At 46.6% G+C, this 22319-nt stretch overlaps 1 protein-coding gene across 2 annotated transcripts in view; it reads left to right on the forward strand.

Annotated features, from left to right (window-relative positions):
* The window catches only part of RTN4IP1 (reticulon 4 interacting protein 1), a 485006-nt gene that overhangs the window by 164033 nt on the left and 298654 nt on the right, over nt 1–22319 (forward strand). For both annotated transcript variants that reach the window (XM_069606575.1, XM_069606576.1), the window contains one exon: nt 1934–1982. In XM_069606575.1, the coding sequence (XP_069462676.1) occupies nt 1934–1982 (49 nt within the window). The remainder of the gene's footprint in view (nt 1–1933; nt 1983–22319) is intronic.

A 22319-nucleotide genomic window follows, 5' to 3' on the forward strand; every position in this document is an offset into this window, starting at 1 on the left:
CAGGTATCTGGAGGATTCCAGCGACTGGTGTTTGGATATGGAAGCTTTCTGCTCACTCGTGGTTCAGGGAGATCATTGCGAAAGAACCTCTTTGAATCCAGCCTCAAACAGCAACTTGAAAGTTGTTACGTTTGGAGGCTGGTCCTGGAAGTTGCAGTGAAAGCTGCATTTAAACTAATGTTAGGTCTGCCGACAGAGTATCACTTGCTGCCCTTCTTAATAATCCACCTGGTTCTGGCTCAGGTCAAGGTCAGGTGGCATGATGCCTGTCTGGTTTTGCTAACATCATTCTGGGAGTCGCAAGCCTATTTTTTGAATCATCTGGAATTTTCTTTGTTTTACAGTCTTACTTCCCATGACTTCAAGCATCATCAGCAAATTGAAGGTACGTTTTTCCTAGAGGGCTCATTGATCTTTTCAGGCTAGGAACATTTTTGACTCCCCAGAAAGAATCCAGGCCTTTCGGATGAAACTCAGAGAACCATCCAAGAGGCCTGGTCTGCCGGGTGCATGAATGCCTAACCTGCTATGGCTAATAGGTCTGCAAAGATAGCCTGGTGATTGTTGATAGGGGTTCAGAGTGGCAGTGCAGTGAGGGGGAAATACAGGAAGAGTGAGGCAGAGGAGAGACAGATGGATGCGAGCAAAGGGGGAGGAAAAAAGTACAATGTGGAAGTTGAGAGAAGGGCAGAGGTGGGAGGAAAAGCAGGTGACGTAGGCTAAAGATGTGAGGAGGGAAGGAAAACTGTTAAATGGGAGGTTGGAGGTACAGAGTTGAGGTGAAGAAAAGAGCTGCTTGGCAGAGCGACAAGTGGGTCAGAAGGAGGTTGGCGCAAACAATGAATAGCAGATAATGGGGAAAGGACAAGTCTTGAGCTCCCATTGAAGCTCTGTTGCTGTGACTTCACATAATCTCACTATCTTAACTGCTCTGGGTTCCTGGGTCTGTATCTGCAATTACCTATCCTGCCTCCTTCCAGAGAATGTTCCAGTACCACAGCATCAGAACTTACACTTTATGGCTGACTTCCTAATGAAGGTCAGGATTTGTTTCACCTCGGTTTAACAGTCTTGTATATCTATACTAATAATCATATAATTACAAATGAATACTAGAATGATTGTGACGACCATTATGATAGTTAGTCTGTCCACTGAGCCCAGGCTTATGTTGTTTCTCGTGTAATCTGTGGTTAAATGGAAAATGTCAATGGTACAATTTGTTTTTTTAAGCTTGTCATCTGAAGGGTGGTGGTGTTGGGATGGAAATGAGTCTGTCGCACCGCCCTAGGTATGCTAGTTTTTGCGGACAATTACAAAATCGGGATCTCGGGGAATGTCTTGATTATGAACTGTTTTCAACCTGATTGATCCCCTCCGAAATGGAGTGTTCATGTAAAAGTAGGGCGCATGCCCTGTGGATAAGTGCGTCCAGGCACTCTGCTCAGTGACGCTCGGCCATGTAGAGAAATTGAGCAAAATCCTTAATGCTCTGGTTCTGAGACATGAGCGCCATGTTTGCCAAAAAGGAGCTAATCAACCACGTTTTCCCATGTTTCTTCTCAGTTTCAGAACTCGGGTGTTGGGCACATTACCTGATAGCAATTATTTCTCAGTATCTAAATCCTCTAAATTTCGATCTCCCTGAATTGAAGATTGTGATCAGCTGTTTTGCACAATGTTAAGGAGTTCTGTTCTGAGCTCAAGTATGTCACTTGCATTGTATTAAATGTTCGACCTGTCTCACTGCCACGTAGTTACATTTAAATACTCATTTAGTTTTGATATTCTTTTGCTGGTGTACGAGTTCTTTCACAAAATCCAGTCACATTTGGATGCTCAGATGCTTAGCGGGATATCCTGCATCCTACTTGTGGTCATTGAATTATTACTGATACAATTGGTTCATTCACCATTTGTTTTTGTTTTCTAGAATTCTAATCTATGGGGCCTCAGGAGGAGTTGGCACTGCTGCTATTCAGGTACATAATTGTATAAAAGTACTCAATACCCTTTCACGCTCATTTGTTGTCAGAAATGCTAGAACAGATACATTTGTAAATGAAATGCAATGCATTTGAATAACTTGAATATGGCTCCTGTGTTTCGATCTCAGTCGGTCCATATGATAAGTCAACTCTGAAACGTTATCAATATCCAGTTGCGTATAGTATATACAAATATGGAATTCAGCAGAGAAAACCAATCCACTATTTTTTCTTTGCAGTAGCACATATCCTAGAGTCCACAGAATGTATCTGTCACTCTATCCTTTGCTGAGAGAAGAGCTCAACTCTAAGGCTTTGCCTGATCAATTTGGCAGCATTAATGATCTATCGGTTCTGGGTTAGGCATCTATAAATATCAAGATCTGATCAAATTTGGTCATCCTTGGTATTTACCCAGAGCACCAAGTCTGCATATTCGATTGTGATACAAAATACGTTTCTCATGCTGGTCACTATTGGCCACTTCTCAAAAAAGCTCAAATTCCACAGTTTCAGCTTTTGTCCATGGGTTTCTAACTGTATGATTTGTGACAAAATGTCGGGTAATTAAAAGATGCAGAACAAAGCAGATATCCTCTAGGAATCAACACAGCTGTTTTGATAAAGTTAGCACTGCAAGCTTTTTTACAATACCGACGTAACCCTACCCTTGTAGCACTACCTTATGCCAAGGTAGTTCAATGTCTGCTGATCCTGGCAAACAGTAGCATTTCTACTGAGGCATACTGCACTGTAAGTTGAATTATTGGATCCCCCTGTATTTTGTTCAATTTATGGTCCACTGTATTCTTTGAAAATGTACGGTCCACTGTATTCTTTGAATCTCTACTTAACCAGCCAAGCCATGGCAATAACTCTGATGCTGATTCTGCAGTAAATGCAGGGTTTGTGCCCATGTTCAAATGTCCAATGTGTCCATCTCACCATATGTGTGTTTCATAGATTAGGCTCACATCGTTGGTCAAATCAAATCTGTGGTCAAGCACCCATTTAATCTCTGGCACCTGATACTCCTCTAACACTCTTGAGCTTCATACACAGAATCTGGCCAACATTTGCATTAATCCTAGCTCATCTACAGTCTGTCATTGACGCCTATTTAAACAACCATGCATAGACGATCTCAAACTGCATTGTATTCAGAACTCTGCATCCAGACTCCACACTGGAGGTGCTCCACCGGCTACCAGCCAGTCTCAGGATTCTCTAAAGACCAAATGAGCGCAAGTTTTGTGCTATTTGTGAGGGCGATTTAGGACATCTAGAATCGGGAGGGCATGTGGCTGTACCACAGCCTTATTGCACTTCCAAAGTCCCAGACCAGACGTGTGACCATCACTACTATAGGGGCCTTTCAGAGGCTCAGCTCAGACTTGTAACTGTCTGTTTCTGATCTGGCAGCCTTTCCTAGCCACTGGCCTCACTGGCGACTCCCTCGCAGTAACTGCCCTTACCCGGGCTCTACAGTCCTTTCCGATGCTCAGACGAGCCTGGTACATGGTTTTCGGATACCTTCACCTGTCGCATCCGAATCCACTCCACGCCAATCCCTTTCTGAAGTTAAGTGGGGCCATTTCTGTCATTTAAGATATTATTTTGAATTTGGTTTGTGGCGTCCTGTTGCGTCCATCTTGGGGCACTAGTATGTGCAGAGCACCCAATGCCATGCTCCTGTGGCACTCGCATTCGCTGGCCGCACTTCTTCTGGAACAAGAGGGGCTCTGAGTACCAGGGAGCCTCACAAACTATGTGAAGAGGCACCAAGAGGGAATACTCTGGGATTTGCCACAGCCCCTGCACATTGCCCACCCTAGTGACACGAGAGGATATGCTGCCGAGCATACTCGCTATGTAGGGGGAATGGTGTTATAAGAGGCCGCCACTCGGAAGCAATACCAAACTTTACTGAGATTGTGTAACAAGAGTTTTATTACGCTGTTTATTTACCCTTGAGACCAAAAAGAACCAACACATGCATTCACCACTACATTAAGAACTTCAATAACATGATTGTGATACTTTATTTTTGTTATGGCAGTCACATTAAAATTATTAAGCATATCGGAATGCAGGAAACTGATATAGACAATTAGTGTGAAGGCTGACGCTGCACACCGTCCAGTTTGGCGTGTTGTTTGAAATGGCAACTCTGACAGAGTCTCTCAGATGGGTTCGAAATTTTGATGTTGGGCATTTTCTTATAAAGAAGTCTCTTTTAGTGCTAGTGCGTGGATGTTGTTGTACTCCGTGGAATTAGCACAATTCCAGAAATATTTGTGCTGTTGCCTTGTTTTCAACTGAGTGTTACCTTGAAGGATGACCATCGCCATTTCCGTTGTGAAAAGGTTGAGTTAATCGCCGTTCCCACAGGGTTCCAGCTTCTCAAAATCAAGTCTGGTCCATATATTCCCGTATTTCAGCACCAGTTGCACTTTCTGCCAGCATTTGGTGTACACAAGGACAGTGCTGCATGTTCCCTTTCTCCACCTCTTTACTGATCTTACCACGTCTGCCATGGTATTTCCTTCCGCTGCCAATTCACAGGTCAGGGTGTTCAATTTCTCTGTGACATCTCCCAGAAATGCCAAATGGAAAAGCCACGCAGTGAGGAATAATTGGCTGGTATCTTCATTTCTTGACGTAGGTTTGCCTGGCTGCCACCCGATTTCATTGCGAAGCAAAAGGCCACCCTATGTGGCAGATAGTTAATCCAGAAGTAATGTTAACATTGGGTGCTTTTTGTCTTTTGCAAAAATCAAATGAATAATTCTCACAACATGGGCCAACACATGATCAAACCCCATCACTTTGGCCGAAATGCATGTTGATAAATGATGCAGCGGTAGGTCCATAATGGAGGGAAATTGGGGTCTGCTTTACAATATGCAACACAACCAGAATGGATCCAGGTTATTGCTGGTGCACAATCAGTTTTTTTTTTTTTGCCACTAGCTACTTTTTCAAAATAATTCTGGCTCTCACTGTTGATATAGTAATACAAACGTGTTATTTATATAGTGCTTTTATCCAGAGCACTTTACAAAGAACATATTTACATGCATTAAAATTAGCCAATCGAAATAGGTACTCACTTTATCGACCTTGGAAGGATGAAAGGCTGAGTCGACCTTGCTAAGATTTGATCCTGCGACCTGCAGATCAACCACAGGTCACAGCAACCAGTGCTCAACCCGCTGAGCTATCTTACCAGCTACATCACCACTAACCCTGGATTTCAGATGCAACAATGGGCCTCCCGACAAGTTTGCCGGCCCGGAAATAAGGGCACCGGTAAGCTCACCAGCACCTTTGTTTCCGGTCTGGCAAACTACAGGTTTGCCTGCCGGAGCCGCTGTGCCCAACAGGTCTGACCCTGCCAGGCGCAGCAGTCACGGTAAGCAAAGCCAACACGGAAGCACCGGCACCGTTGGCAATGTTGCCGGTGCTTCCGTTGTCCGGTATGATGTCCTTTCATCGCCTGCAATTGCCACGCCAGGCATTTCATGTGTATATTATAACGAAAACATTCATCGAATTTTTTAGGGTGGAGTCAGAAAGGGCAGATAAGGAATTGTATGGTAGGGAATAGGTAAAGATGGGTGGGGGAAGAGGAAAAAATGATCAACGTTTTCCTTAGAATGTACACGTTCTAAAACCTGGCTTTGTAATTGCAGGCGATGAAGCCCGTGTCTCCATTCCCATAGAGTCCTATGGAACTCTATGGGAATGGTGATTTACAAATGTAGGCACCGGTTAATTTGTACGGGTCCGGCAGCAACCTGCCGGTAGCACCGGCAGGGTTACCGCTGGGTCTATAATGAGGCCCAATGTCAAGAATTACTCTTAACTGCTGAAGTCTTTAAATACCTTTTGAATAAACACTGCCACTTGAGCAGTACACTTGCATCGACTGATTCATCATACTAAATGAAAAAACCTGTTAGTGTATTTAAAGCTTTTTCCAGCTATCAAACCACATTGGCTGATGGAGCAGATACTTATTGCAATAGTGTTTGCGCCTAACTGCACATCTGAAATGGCAGGCAGAATTTCAGGGCTGTTTGAGACATTGTGCCGATTATATTTCCTCCATCTGTAAAAGAAAATGTGTTTTTTGTCAAATTTGTTTTAGTAACATTGAAAGATGGTTTTGTTGAAGCATTTACTTTCTTCGTTGGTTGGGTAAACAATGATTGTTGGATCTGCAAAGCAACCTTTTGTTAACCTACATCTTGGCAACACAGGCGGTTTCCTTTAGCAAAGGTTTTATTTATCAAATGTATTTTTTTTCCACTGCAATATTGGCACCACAGATTAAGCGCACAGACGCGTTACTTTTATGCTTGAACACAAACATTCTTTCTCCTACTCTGAATGGACATCATACGTCTTTTGTTGCATGGATGCTTCGTCATCCTAATGCAAAATAGTGGATTGTATGCTTCTTTTGTGACTGCACATGCAAGAACGATCTGACGAGTATTTCAATCAATCTATTATGGCTTTAAAGTGTACAGCATGTACAAGGTTCCATAACAGTAAAATCCACTGATCCTTTAAGCACATCAAACATTCATTTAATTGGCAACATTGTAGAATGCTCATTTGTCTCGTCACAGAATTCACAATGTTTAATGTCAAAATAATGGGTAAGGTTGAAAAATTAGCCTTGTGGAAGCCAAGTGGTCACATCCCTTTGCAAAGTTAAATGCAGATGCAAACAATTGTAAAGTAAAAGCTGGGCTTAAGTATCACTCCATTTTATAGAGATGACTTGAAACATGCACAATTTTAAAGACATTTCTATGGTCACATGTTGAGCAAGAAAAAAACAGTATTGCTGTAGTCGGGTGTGACTCGTCCATAATGTAACGTGACCTGCTATCTGTCCACCCAGTATGCAAGAGCCAGCAATCCAGTAAAAAGCAGCAAGAGAACAGTGCACAGGATCACTCTTTCCCTGCAGAAACCCTGCAATCTAGCACATGCCCAATGGGCCATGTCTGACCATGTGCAAATCTCTCAGCCAGCCATGTGCCATTGGACATGCTAGATGATAGGTCATTGTCACAAGATTGATTGCTCCGGTGCATCCTTCTCTCGGAGTGGCCCAGTTGAAAACTTCAAGGTATTTCTTTCTTTTTTAGAGCCCCAACGTGTAATGATGGCATATATTGGGGGAACCAGCACCATGAACATGATATATGTTCTATGGTCTCTTATAGAGTCCTAACGACCGAGGCATCAAAGCACTGTTTCAAGACTGGAGCGGATATGCAGCGTGAGATGACGGAATGTTACAGAAATAGAAAGGTTTTCAATTACTTCCTAATTCTGACAGAACCCTTAGGGTCTGATTCACAGAGCATTTTCCTATGGGTTTGTGATATTATTAAATGCTTCTGTGAATCAGGCCCTCAGTGTTTTAGTTGAGACAGGGAAAACCCTCTTAGAGATGGGGAAAGTTAGTTTTTCTCTTTGATTTCTTGACTAATAAAAAGTCTATAGGAATCACCATGCCACCCGTGTGTCAGTCTCCTCCTTCTGCACTCTTACAAGTTGTAATGATGACATATAACGTGGATATCCGCATTAGTATATAGTGGCAGTGACATCATGTGAGCACCAGCACCGTGAAAGCCTTTTGCAGTGGCTTTGATGCCATAAATTGTGCTTTAAAGTGGCAGTGCTGTGTTAAAATGTTCCTCTGTACTGTTGCTGACATGATAGCTACTGGATTGTTTTCCATGTTACCTTGCAGAACTGATTGTGCATTTGTATGTATAAATTGTGCTGTATAATTGCACCATTCAAACAAATTATGTTATTGTGTACGGTTTATTACAAACCTTTACAAAACAATCTACATACCTTATTACAAAACACATTAAAAAAAAATTCTCATTTTTTACATGCAATAAATATATCCTCACAGTTACAATAAAATTGTGGAAGTAGAAGGCAGGCCAAAATGAGGAAAGAAATGTCAGAGACCCCATGCAGAGCCACAGTTTTGGCCCAGGGAATTAACAGACCCCGGTGATGTAATGCTTTGTGCATGCACACTTGGTCCCCTCTCTGGCAATAACAGGCAGGCTACCCAAGAAAGCGGGAACACAAAAGAAGGCACCAACAGCTTTGCAGAAATTAGAAAACAGATTTATTACAGACAGGGAAGTAGGCTTATTGCCAGCAGAGTAAGTTAGGCACACTAGACATGGATGATTGTCTGCACTGGGCTGCAGGCACAAGAAAGCGCATTGATGGCAGGAATACTGGCTAGGCACACCCAGAGGAAGAGAGAGGAAGAGAGAGAAAGAGCGAGAGAGAGGAGGGAGACAGAGGGAGGGAAAGTGAGAGAAGGGGAGAGAGTGAGTGGCACAGAGAGCGTGAGTGGCACAGAGCGAGACTGAGAGAGGCGGAGAGTGACATAGAGAGACAGACGGAGAGAAACGGAGATGAACAGAGTGAAAGAGAGAGGGGCAGAGGCAGGAGCAAAGGAGAGCAGGTTTGTGAGGAAGGGGCACAAGGGGATGGACAGGGAGTAGGCGAGACTGGGGTTACCTCCAATGCCCTCACCCATGTGTCCAGCACTGCAGCCCGGAAAGAGGACCTGGTTCTCTGTCCATTTATAAGGCTGTTGCTCCATCCCTGCAGAGCTCGCCCACAGGATCCAAGGAGGAATGGGGCGGGGATGATGCATGCAGGCACAGGTCCCCCTCCACATCGTTTGCTTCCCCCCTGCAGTGGGGAGGAGAACAATTTCTCAGGAGGAGGTCGCATGATGAACACAGCTGTCCAAGTGACAGAAAGGGGAGGCGGAGGACACAGGATGGGGACAACAGGGTACACATGCAGGGACTGGAGAGGACTCCAGGGGGGAGGGGAGGATTAGGAATAGGTGATTCACTGGCCGTAAAACTGGCAGCTGTTAGCTGTGCCTGGGGTGGGAATAATGTTCATGTAATCATTGAAATGCAACAATCCCCTGTGTCTGGGCCAGTGCAGTCACATACAGTGAAATATGTTTGTGGAAATGAAAAGTCATGCAATACATTAAAATACAACACGTGACATATATAAGAAACAACATAGGCATCCACCAGCAGAGACTATTTCCACAGCATCCCTGTGGTCCCTATCAACTGTGCTGTGGACCAATGTCGCACCTCAATCTGCACCAGTCTGTAAAGTTCTCTGTTTAAGGAGTTTGGATTCCAGGATGTGAGGGAGATATGAGCCATGGTCAGGTAGGGTGCAGGGGTCTGGCAACACTATGATGTGAGTCACCAGAGCTGTTTGTAGATCACTAGTGCAAGCAACCTCCCATCAGCATTCAGGACTTATAAAGCATTTTCCCCCGACCACTCTTTTGTTCTATCCAGAAAGTCTTTGGATGTATCCTTGTGGGTGGGTCCATGGGAGGTGATGTGAGTGGGATGGTCAAAGATTTTATCAGAGAAGTCTGGAACAAATACACAACACTCTGATCCAAAAAGTGCGCACACACCACCATTCGAAGCCAGTATCATGTTGAGAGCCATACCGTTTTGGAGAGACAGTTTTCTCAACTCCTTCTCCTTGACTGCCAATGTTTTCAGTTAGAGAGCAGTCTCATTCGCCACCACCTCCAGAATTGCCTGTAACCGATACACAGCCCATCCTAATCTCATGGCATCCATCTGTGGTGTTGTATAGCTGTGCGTCTGCCAGAGGAGTGCAAGCGTTCACTATGTCACAGCTTTGCTGTAGGTCATGGGCATTTCAAATCTTGCCGGGGGTCTTTCTTTAGTGACCATGATGGCGGGCCCCATGTGGCCCAGTGCGCAGCTGCCACTCCATATTTCAGGCAGTTGTTTGTATGCCTTGCTGCTACAGATCCAGACGAGGTCTTCAGTTGTCAACCAGGAGTCTGTTGGCTGACGCTCAGGCAAGTGTAGTTTCCATACCCAGCAGGCAATGTAAGGTAGGAGTTGGGCTGTATTTTTGAAAACTTGTTTGGGGCCTTTTCACATGCAGAGGACATCCAGTTTGCTGGGTCTTCAGGGCAGTCCACGTTAGATGTTGCCATTTTCTCCATTACCAGCGGGTGTTTGTGCGATGGGAGCACTGTGGACTGGCATTTGGTGGTGGTGCCCACATCATCTACCCACATCGAGTTTGCTTTCCCACTCGAAGCAAACAGGGAAGGTGGCTTTGTACTGCACAGTTGGAGCCGTTCTTTCCAGGTGTGCACTGGGCTTACCGGGATGGCAGAGCAATAGGTCGGAGACACTGGCAGGTACGGCCTGGACCGGGAACTCTGCACCCTGATGGGGAGGCATAGGGGACCAGACCCAGCAGTTGGTATGATTAAGTTTGCGGGCTGCCAATTGGCAGATCTGGAGAAAAGAGTTCTCTCGGTGGTCTGTTAATGCAGAAGGGAGGAGCAGAGGGAGCAGAGCAAGCGTAATTAACTGACCGATGGCAGACATAATGAATTCGTTTTGGGGACACATGGGGAGCAGGAACACCCAGTTGGAGCAGAGCGTGTGCAGATGAGTCATAGTCTCTCTGTCTTGCAAGTATTTATAGCATGAGATGAAATGTTGACTAGATCCAGGGGAAAGCGGGGATCTCACAAGAAAGCAGGCTGAAAAGAAATAAAAAATCTGGTATATGAAGGCGGGACAATGGCATAGTACAATAATGAAAGATGAAAGGCAAGGCTGAAATACAAAAACAAATATAAATATACTTTGAAGCATAGGGATCTTGGTCACTGTGGCTGTATGGTGACTACGCTGAGATACACAGGTCAAATTGATATCATGCTTAAATCAATAAAATCCAAAGTTTACATTTAAATCCAGAAATAAAATAATGAATTGTGATTCAAAACAAAGCTGTACAATATTAAAATCAAAAAAGAAATTAAAATTACAAATATAAAAATTAAAAAAAAAATTAAAATGCCAACAGTAACATTCTGAAACGTAAAACATGAGTTGCCACATTATTCAAAAATACAAAATTTCCGGCCAAAATTCCAAATTCATACTGTCCTGTCTTCTGGAAAAAAAACATCACTCCCACGGTGTAGGAAGATCCCATGCCAGCAGGTTTTCTTAGTGGGATTGGAGCAGATTTTGGAGTCCATGCTCTGGGATGCATGGTTCCTTTGCAGCACAGGGTCCGGGCTAATTCCTGGGCCTCAGGTTATAATGGAGCTCAACTGGGTCGAGTCCCTGACCCTTCAGGGCTGGGTGAGGTGGAGGACAGGGTGCAAGGTTTGTAGTAGGCAGCACTGGGGGTTCTATTTCAGGAGTAGGAGGAGGGCTCACCTTCTTGGTATGTGTGGCATGAATACACCTTGCAGCTTTAGAGCAGTGTCTGTGGTCATAAGGACAGTAAATGGTCCCTTCCACCTGGGCTGTAAGGGCAAAGTCCTTGAGCATCAATAGGCCTCCCTCCTGTATTGAATGCAGTTTCTGCGGGCCTGGCACAGATTGTGCCTCGCTGACCTGGCGGTAGAGCTGTCTCATGACTGAAAAAAGTTGTTTGAAATAAGCCAGAACCGAATCCTCAGACATTGCCAAAGGCAACGTGTTCACAGAGCAAGGAGTTGCAGCCGGCAGGGTCATTGGTCTTGCTGTCATGATCTCAAATGGGGAGTCTAGCAAAGTGGCTGGGCATACCTCTCCTGCACAACTTAGTCTTGTCTGTGCGCACACTTTTGCCAGCTTGTTCTTGATATGCCCATTCCTCCTTTCTGTTTTCCCCGAGCTTTGTGGTCTGTATGGTACATGCAACTTTTGGTTAATCCCCAAGGTCTCACACAAGTAAGTCATCACTTGGTTGGCAAAATGTGGGCCTCGGTCACTAAAAAGAATTCAGGCCACTCCCCACCTTGGACAAATTTCCCTAAGCAGTTTTTGGCCCACTGTGATGGCGTCATCCCGGATAAATGGAAAGGCCTCCAAATATCCACAAAATATGTCAACATATTCTTACCCACTGGTGTCAGTATTTTGAAATCCAATTGGATCTCATACCAAGGCCAAACGGGGGGTTGGTGGGCAGAGCCATGGGCAACCTTCACTGCCTTACCAATGAATCTGGCTAATGTGACACTGCTGAACAAAGCGTTTCGCTCTCTCTCCCACCACAGGGGCGAACCAGGTACTCCTTATATAGCTAGTGATGGCATTGCTACCCACGTGTGCAGTGTTGTGTTCCAGGTAAATCAGGTATTCCTATGCAAACGTTGGAGCCACTGGTTTCCCTTCTGGGCAGTGCCAGACTCCTGATTCATCCTGGGTGCACCCTATCCTTTTAGCGTAGCCTGCTGTGTGTGTAGCAAGGTTGTCCGTTCTATAGGATCTTGTACTGGCATATTAGGGGGTATGAGAGCCATGTTTTATATCCTCTCTGGAGTGCTTTGGGCAGACTGTTTACCGGTCTGATCTGCCAAGTTGTTACCCGTTGCCAGCCAGGATGTTCCGGGCTGGTGTGCATTACAGTGCGTGAGTGAGATCTTTTCAGGTAGTAGCAAAGCATCTAAAAAAGCAGCAACATAGGAAGCATTCCTGATTGGGGTCCCAGCCGAAGTGAGATATACCCTTTCCCGCCAGATCATGTCAAAATCTAGGCACACTCCTAGTGCATACTGTAAGGAAAGGCATGGTATCACAAGTATGACACAATGGATACAATTTGCAAAACCTTTATTGAAAATGTTGGAGTCAGAGAAACTATTTTGCCCTATAACTAAGATGGGAGTAGTCTCGACCATCAAACGATAAACAAAAGAGTCCTAGTGGAATCAGTCAAATCAAAATGGCTGCTAACAAAAACCTAATTCCTGCCCTAACTCTTGTACAAAAAATGTAAAAAGGAAAAATCAGTATTCAAAAGAATAAAGGTAGTTGAACCTTATGTAGTAAGGTTGTCTTTGTAGGCAGGATGGCACACTCTGGCTCAGTTTCTAACACTCTAAGCAGTTCCAAACCGTGAATTGAGGCCCGCCTGGCCTTCCACGTTGAAGTCTATTTCTTGACTTTCAAAATTGTATTTCAACGTAAAGTTCACAAAAGTCCCCCTCTGCCAGGATCAGACCTTACAGCGCACAGGTCATGTAGGTCCCCCTCTGTCGGGCTCAAACCTCTCACTTCACAGTTCAAGACAAACCTGCCGGGGGGGCTCCCTTCACCAAGCTTATTGTACTTTGGGTCGCCCTCCATCTGGCTCAGACCCTTTTCGGATTTGTGGAAGACTTTTGAATGTCTGTGGCTCTCTTTACAGACCACCGCAGGCCCACTTCGACCCAAAGTTCATGTTTACTCTCGCTTAATTCACTTTTGCTGTTGGTTCGCTTTATAGCTTCAAACAATATACCTTTCACAGAGACTTCTGAATGGGCTGCTTCATTTCCCCGGACCACTCCATTACTTCGTATCGCTGATCTCACAGCTTGTGATGCTGGAAATGCATTGGAGTGACAGGGCCTCCATGTCCTTGTCCTGTAGTCCTTTTATCATGTGTGTTCTGTATTATTTTCTACACAGGTGTCCATGTGGGACTCCTGGTAGTGCAGCCCTTCCTCTTTTTGGTTTGGTGAACAGACCCTTGGGATACCCTTATGGTTGAGGGTACAACCCTGTACCCGTAGTGTATGTTTTTGGGCACCTGTGTGTGCCCCACAGAGCAGGGTATGAGCTGGTGGCAGCTCCATACTGAATTCGAGTTGCTCTGAGTATCCTCTGTTTTGGGATACCCAGGCCCTGCCATTGGAATCAGTTGATTCCTGATAGGCGACAAGATGGCCCCTGTGGCCTCTTGCTTTTTTTATTGCCCGTTACCCTGTTTTCCCAATGTCCTGGGAAGCCCTGACTCTTTTATTTATTTATTTGTATTTGTGGAGCGCACTAGCAGCCCAGAGGCATCGAGGCGCAGTTACAGGAAATTGTACGTAAGCTTGTTACATAAGGAACACCAAATGTCTCTTGGTTGCAGATACATTGGTAATAAACAGAAGTAGAAAAGAAAGGTTTCATGGTTAGCAAACATTACAATAACGTGGGAGATCATTCTCAGTGGGTGTTGGAATCCGGCCACAATATGGCGAGATGAGCAGATAGGAGCCGGTAGAGAGTAAACATTCAAACAAAGAGCCGAGTTTTAATAGCTTTGCGGAAGGCTAGATGAGAGTCAATCATCCGAAGGTGAGTGGGAAGAGCATTCCAGTGGGAGGCAGCCATAGTAGGGAAGCTAGTGCAGCCGGCATGGACTCTCCGTTTCTTGGGAGTGGCGATCATGATGGTGTAGACCTTTCTCACAGGCCTAGAGGAGGTAGACTTGGTAATTTGTTGGACCAAGTAGGGGGGTGCCAGATGGTTTTAAAAGCAATTCTCTCTTTTGCCATGAACCTGCCTTCTCACTTCAGAGATGTGGTCCATTCTTGAGGTCCCTGTGGCAGCCCTAAGGCATTGTTCTGAACAAGTTGGAGTTTAGCCAAGTTTTTACAAGAGGTCCCTACAAGGAGGGCATTGCGGTAGTCCAGTCCTGATCCGATTATTGCCCTACAATGGTGAGGCAGTTCTGTCGAGATAAGAAGGGTCTGGCTGCATTGAGTAATTTGGAGTAGTAAGCCAAGGAAGAGGTAATGGCATTGGCCTGTCTATTCATGGTCAGATTAGAGTCAAGGTAGATGCCCAAGGTCTTGACATTTTGGGATACCGTGATAGGTATATTGTCAATGGTGAAAGACCTGTATTGTTTGTCTAAATTACCCAAGGTGGTGGATGATCCAAATAACAGAAGTTCGGTTTTCTCGCTGTTAAGGCATAAGCAGTTTTCTGCCATCCATGATTGAATTGTGGAGTAGATAGTGGTGAGGCTGTTAAGGTCGGCATCATAATCGCCCATAAGGGGGATAAGTACCTGTGTCTCATCAGAATAATTGATGTATGAGATGCACAGGGCGTCGAGAATGCTGAACAGGGGCCTCTTGAATAGGTTATAGAGAGTGGGCGCAATGCAGGAGCACTATGGGACTCCACATTTGATGTGACTCTGTCATCCCTGACTGACTGTTGGGTGCAAGTTCCATATATGGTATTGTGGGGGAAGTCCAGGCCAGACTGGCTGGAGCCTTCCCAGTGACTGTATATTGCGGGTACCCCCTTGGGGTGGGACGTAGGTGAATGGAGTATGTGAACAATATACACTTCATGTTATGGGTGTCTGGTTTCTGGTATGTGACACAAAGACTGAGACAGCCCTCCCCGAAACTAGTATGAATGCAGTGTGGAGTGCCGAATGGCTGGGTACTTGTCCCAATACACACTCCTTGTTGTGAGTGTCTGGAGGGAGGAAAATGGCCTGAATGCACTGTGAGCCTGATCGGCTGCCTGCCTGCATAAATGCCCTTCTGAATGATTGGTTGCCTGAGTGTTACCCAGCAGAGTGAATGAGAGATCAAACAGTATATCTGGGGACCTCGCACTGATGGAAATCATTCAGAAGCTGAAGTTGATACTTGATGCTTAACTTTGAAGCCCACTGGAAGAAGAATTGCTGCTGCTGTCCTTTGCCAAATCAGAAAGCTGCTGCGCCTTCAAGGAACTGATCCAAGAGAGGACCTGGCTAGGAGACCTCTTCCCGAACTACGAGGGACCATCGTGCACCATCTAACCTTCGCCGAAGCGCCCTGGAAGTCTGTCCTCAAAAGGCTGCCGACCGAAGACGGGGACTGCCGTGGAATCACAAAGCGAAGCGTCCGGACATTGAAGTCCATCACCATCGACGACGATCATCGTCGACCGTAGCCGCAACGCTCCATTGCCTACGAACACTTTGATCCAAGGACTCCCTTGCTCATCACTGACGACCGCTTTGTCCCAGCAGAGAAAGTCAAGGCCGCTGACGCGCCGAGGAGATCCGCCGGTGGGTTTTCCGCCACCCGAAGACCACAAAGACGCTGACGACCCAACGCCCTTGCTGGTCCAAAGTTCTTAGTAACTCTTTGCAGCAACAAACTATCGTCGTCGAGGTGCACCGCACGCCTCATCCTCGCAGGACGTCCACGACCGATCGTCAACGAGCACCGCCAGGACCGAAGCTGCCGCCTCGCCGCCATTGTTCACCCTTTTCTTCGTGGGATCTCAATGATCCGTGGCTCCTGCCTTAAAGGGAGTCACTCAAGAACAATATTCTGCCAATTGTCTAACCAATTTGTTTTCCTCCTAAGTCTATTGTTGGTTCGCTCTATTCATTGATTTGTATGCCATTTGAAACTATCTACAGTTGATGCATTTTTATGGAACCTAAGAAGTAATTTTGGTACCACATTGAGACTGTATACATTTACTATTTTAGAATTGCCTGAGCACAAAGTATGTTATTGTATGTGTACATAACCAAAACCTTATTTATATAAAAGAACAGTGTTTTCACTAACATAGTGTGTGGACATTCCTTTGTATTGGACTACACTGTACTTAAGAACCAACCTGCATCACCTCCCGAGAGCTTAAGCCTTGATTGCTCATCCACGTTTACCAAATAGAGAATCTTGGCTGGGGTGCTCTGTGCCTCTACTCTGGTATAGAGAACAGGAGTACAGATACCCCCTCCAGTCTTTACACAGCTGACTTTTACTTCAAAGTTCATTCACATGTCTGCCTTTCTTTGCATCTCATCCACACGTGTGCAGCCTTCACTTATGATATAATGTTGCTACTTCATTCGCTTTAACACACACCAGTCTCTCAGGTCGCTTGCCCACTCACTGGCTGTGTGCGCTTCTTTCTTGCTTTGATATTTTCAATTTACGAGCCAAGGTTAGTACTACAGGCTTGGCCTCACCTCCCAACTCTGCCATTCACCCAGGAGGGTCACTGGCGTCCTTGAAACACAATGCAATCATCACTTGTGGGATCTGGCCTTCTCCTCATGTCTTTCGCTATCTGTCAGAGGCAACAAACTCCAGTAGGGAACCATTGGGTTTTTCGGCCCGCAGCTCTCGTCTCCTGGCCGGTTGCTCTGCTCCAGTAGGTGTGCCTTATTCGTGGAAGTTCTGTTCATACTTGTGTTCCGCCTTGCTCAGGGTGTGTCTTTAGGTGTTGTCTTTTATTTTTTTGAGGAGAGCTAACTGGTATCAGGTGTATGTTAGTGTAAAGTGCCTGACTTTGCCTGACCCTATTAATGGGACATGTCGAGTACGATGTGAGAGAGTCTGATCACCCTCTTCCTCGGCCCAGTGTTTGTGTAAAAAGGGGGGGGTGGGACGGTGGAAAATCCTACAAAATAGGATGGGGTAGATGATTAAAAAAGGGGGAATACCACCTCTCACCATCGGCTGTCTCACCACCCCCACTACCCGAAGACCCCTTTCCCAGGTGATCCTCCCACACTGGTCCACCCCCAGGGTCTGGATCCAAAGGCGATGGCTGTGCCCTGGCCACCTACGAGAGAGATCCCCGGGAACTATCTGGTGAAACACACTTTGGTTTCTCACAATACCGACTGTCAGTCAACATATTAACCTTCTTCTCGGACACCAGTGTGCAGGCTCTGGTGAGGACCAAGAGCTCTGCCAATTGAGTAGAACAAGGGAGGGTATTGTGCTCTGCGTCTAGGACAGTGAAGGTGTTGTTCACTTCATCCCAGGACAATATGGCATACCTGGATATAACAGCCCCATCAGGCATTTTCCGTTGGGCGGGTCCATCCATAAACAGCATATGGGGCCGAGGGATTGGAGTGTCGGACATGTCAGGGCGGACGTTAGCCTGCTCATGTACTATATGGAGGCAGTCCTGTTCCTTGAGGTACTCATCACACGCTGGCACTAGGGAGGTGAAGTTGAAATCAGGAGCCCTCTCTACAGTGATATTGTTACTGCTGAAAAGTGCCTCCTCATATCTCAGTTTGCAGACTGGTGAGAGATGTTGGGTCCTACTATGTGTCAAAAGGCATGCACTTAGTGGGGTACCTACCCTAACCAGAACCTCACTGTCCAGGACAATATTGTTACTCTTCACAACCAGAGAAACAGAACTCGCGACAGCCCGCAAACAAGAGGCTAGGGCAGCAGCGACAGGGTTAAGCTGAGTGCTATAGTAGGCCACAGGATGCAGTGCACCACAGTGATCTTGAAGCAGTAACCCTGAAGCTATTCCTTTACTTTCATGACAGTAAATGATGAAGTGTTTGTCCTAGTCAGGCAGGCCCTTTGCAGGTGCACTGCACACAGGGGGTTTTACTCGTTCAAAGGCTTACCTCTGCTCAGGGGTCCAATGCACAGGGTCTAGCGGGTCCGATAGGATGGCCTCCTGCAGCGGTCTTACTAAGATGGCATAATCACAGATCCATTGCAACCAATATCGTACTACACTTAGGAAGGAGTGCAGGTCACTCTTGAGTCACTGGGGTAGGTAGGGCTGAGATGGCCTTCCCTCTCTCCGGATCCATGGACCTGCAACCCTCGCTGATGATATGCTGCAGGTACTTCACCTGAGTTTTGCAGAAACGCAGCTTTTCCTTTGATGCCTTCTGGCCCCTGCTAGCAAGGTCATTGAGCAGATGAACCATGTCAAGAGTGCACAGTTAATCGGCTGATCATCCACATAGATCAAAAGCTTGCTGGAGCCCGTCAGGGCTATATCTGAGAGGTCCTGATGGAGAATTTGGGAGAATTAGGGGCATGGATATACCCCATTGGAATTCTTTTACAAATCATCTGAACTCCCTTAAAGGAAAAGGCGAACAGATGCCAGGAGTCCAGAGGGACACTGAGGAAGGCGATGCAAAGGTTGATGACACTGAAGTGGGAAACAGTCACAGGGATGGCAGCTGAGAGTTTGGCTAAATTTGGAGTGACAGCCGTCAGGGGTTCCACTATAAGGTTAATGGGTCTGAAGTCCTGAACCAGGCGATAGGTGTTAGAATTGGGCTTCTGCCCTGCCATGATGGCCGTATTAACTGGGGACAGTGCCCCAGCAGGATGTCCTGTCTTAACAAGACATTAATGACAGTTATCGGTCCCCTTTCAGCATCTGGCTTCATAGGGTACTGGGGAATCTGGGGCAAGAAGGACCCAGGGATCACCTAAACACGCAGGGGCTGAACAGATTTGATCAGCCCCGCTTCTGTACTCTGGGTGGTCCACAAAGTATCTGGTACTGCTGCTAGCTTCTGCTCATCCACCTCAATCAGAACAATGACAGAGAAGGTAGGGCAGAGATTTCTGAATGACTCTGTTTGGGCTCTGGTTTTGCAGATCTCCACGAAGAATGCATCAGGATTGTCTGGAATGTAGAGTGCGCCTTGACCCTTTTTGCAAAAAATCACTGCGCCCACCTTTCCCAGGAAATCCATCCCCAGCAGGTTTTCAGGGGAGTATGCGCTCAACATGAAGCCTGTGCGCCAGTCTGGGGACCCAGATGAACCCTAGTGGGCAAGGTGACAGGCACCTTAGAGGGGATGCCCTCTACTCCTACAGCTGTGACAGTCCAGCCAGACACTGGGTATCCGGGAACTCTCCCAGACTCAGTTTGCTAAAGGTAGCTCCTGTGTCCACCTGCATCCTAGCATGCTTGTTACCTACCTGGGATGTCCCATTGGGGCCACTGGATCGGAAGGGGATGGTTAGTGCGAGGAGTTGGACTGCCGGGGGTACTTCGTCTGAGTCCAGTTCTTGTCATGCTTGAGGGAACTGGAATGGACTCTGGTCTGGCTGCTGGGACCAGGGTTGCAACGCAGTGCCAGAGGAGGCACCCTGGCTGTTCTGACTGCTGGCTGGTGAATGATAGGCATTGCTTTCAGTTCTGGCCTGGGGTTGTTCAGGCTGGGGTGCTGCCCCAGAACCAGTATTCTGATCTGGGGATCTAAGCTGCACGGGGAGCTGAAAGGGAGCAGGTGGGTATGGTGCAGGTAGTTGTGATTGGCCCAGAGCAGAGAGGAATGCAGCCAGGTTCCGCTCATGTTGAATCCCCTAAGGACAGTTGTACTCCCAGTGGCCCCATTCCTTAGAGTAAGCACACTGGTCCTGACCCAGCTAGTATGGGTACTGGGGGTGTGGGGTGTATACTGGCCGGAATGTACTGGGGGTTCTGATAAGCCCCAGTACCGGGGTTTCAGAGGGGCATCTGGGAGTGGTGAATGATTTCTCCTCCCCCATACTGGCCCCCATAGGGTGCATGCACCATCTGGAGGTCAGTCTCATACAGGTCTGGAGATGCCGGCATAGTAGCAGCAACGGCTGCATCAGCCTGCAACTGCACAGTGGCAAACTTCAGCTGCATTATTCTTTCTTTAGTGTCCTCCTGCTCCTTCCTATGCTGGCTGTAGTAGAGCCTTGCGTGTGCCAAGATGCTGAAATGGGACATGATGTCCCACCCCACTCACATCCTCTTGATTTCTGTGCGTGCATTTGGCAGCAGACCCTCTACAAACTGGGTGATAATCAGGGGCCTAACCGTATTAACTGGGCCATCTATCGCAGAGTATTGCTGGAAGACCTGTTTTACCCTCTCAAGATGCTCAGCAACATCCTCATTTGTATACTGCTTACATGATTTGATCCTTTCAAAATCGGTGACTGCAGGGTAGAGTTCTGCTATTGTGTTTGCAATTTCTTCTAACTTCCGGGACAGGCAGGATTAGGTGGAGTCACACTGTCAGATTTTGAAGGTCCATTTCTATGGTTCAGTTAGCCTTGCTCATATTGATGGCCAACTGGTCTGAGGACATGCGTGTCCTCAGTAACTGGCGCATGTCAGCCAGAGAAGGGGCATAGGTGGCTATCACATCCCTCAGGAACACTACAAATTCCTGAGGGCTCTTCCTAACATTGGGGTATTAGCCGTTTTGGGTGAGTATCCCAGGGCTGGTGGATTGTGGCTAATCTAATGCCTGAGGGACAGCCACGGTCCTCGTGGGTGCCACCACCCCCTTCTCTTGCTCTTCTGAGGAGGAGGAAGAGTCGATGTCAGAATCCCTGGCCTTGTCAAACAGGTAATTAATGACATCGGCCTCCCTTAGTTTTGAGGCAAGACAGGGTTTGGAATAGGAAATCTTTAGCTAACCTTAGATCCTCTGCCTTCTTTGGGTACTGCTCAATGGCAGGGGGTTCCACCCAATACCTTTTGACCGTTGCTCAGGTCCTCCTATCTATGCATGGGCGGGAGGGATCTGACATATGCGCCTCTAACTGCTGTTGGCACTAGGGGTAATGCAGGGACTGGGAAAGCAGGGACCTGGTCAGTAGACCTGGTAGCCACAACCTGGCTGGCCTGCGCAGGTTCCTCAGGACTGGATGACACGACAGGGAGCGCAGGTGCAGCAGTGTCAGACAGTACACGGGCTGGGATGGCAGGGGCATACACACATGGGACAGGGACTGCATTGGATCACATTAGAGTTATTTATTGAATTGTTTTGAATCATAATTTGTTTTTTAATTAAATTGATATTTGTAACTATTTTCGTAAATTCGAGTAGGAATTGTTAATTGCTAAACGTTTCCACATATTGAGACCACAAGGTGCGTAGGCCTCTAACCCTCCTGCCTACAAATAAGAAAAAACGTGATAGAGTTTTTACGTTCTTCTTTATCAAATACCTTACCTTTCTAAAGTTGATCCCTCAGAAATCTAGAGCAGTTGAGATAATATGTTTTGACTGATTGTTCTTCACTACTGTGTGTATTTTCAAAATCCCTCTTCAGTCCTCACTATCAGATTTTTCGCAAAGCTTTACATCGTTAAACTGGTGCACATTTATAAGCCCCGTTTTTGCAATATCCTAATTGACAAATGTATTTGTTAATAACGGCGCTCTTGATTGGGTGTCTAGGAAACCCCTGATCCTAGCTGCAGAACCCGCATATGGCAAACTGATGTCCCAGTAACAGAAATCCTTCTTGCTTTGCTATATTGTGAATATGGCCTATCTGAGAAGGTGTCTGTGTTTCATTGATGGAGTTTGGGGTCATGTTATTTCGTAAGGCCTCATCATGATGCACCTGGAGAAACCAGCAGAATGACCCCCACCTGCATCTGCCTCCACACTCAGAGTCCTTTCTGTCAGATTCTCCTGATTATCTACATGGCACATTCACAGGCAGAGGAATCTGGGGAGTCTCCAGGCGCCCCCGCCTGCTGACGCTCCTTGCGGATAATCTGGGTGAACTCCAGGCGCCCCTGTCTGCTGCCGCTCCATGCGGATAATCTGGGCAGACTCCAGGTGCCCCCGCCTGCTGCCGTTCCATGCGGATAATCTGGGCAGACTCCAGGTGCCCCCGCCCGCTGACGCTCCATGCGGATA

Source organism: Ambystoma mexicanum, chromosome 4p (genome assembly GCF_040938575.1).
Source record: "Ambystoma mexicanum isolate Mex_15411 chromosome 4p, UKY_AmexF1_1, whole genome shotgun sequence".
NCBI lineage: Eukaryota > Metazoa > Chordata > Amphibia > Caudata > Ambystomatidae > Ambystoma > Ambystoma mexicanum.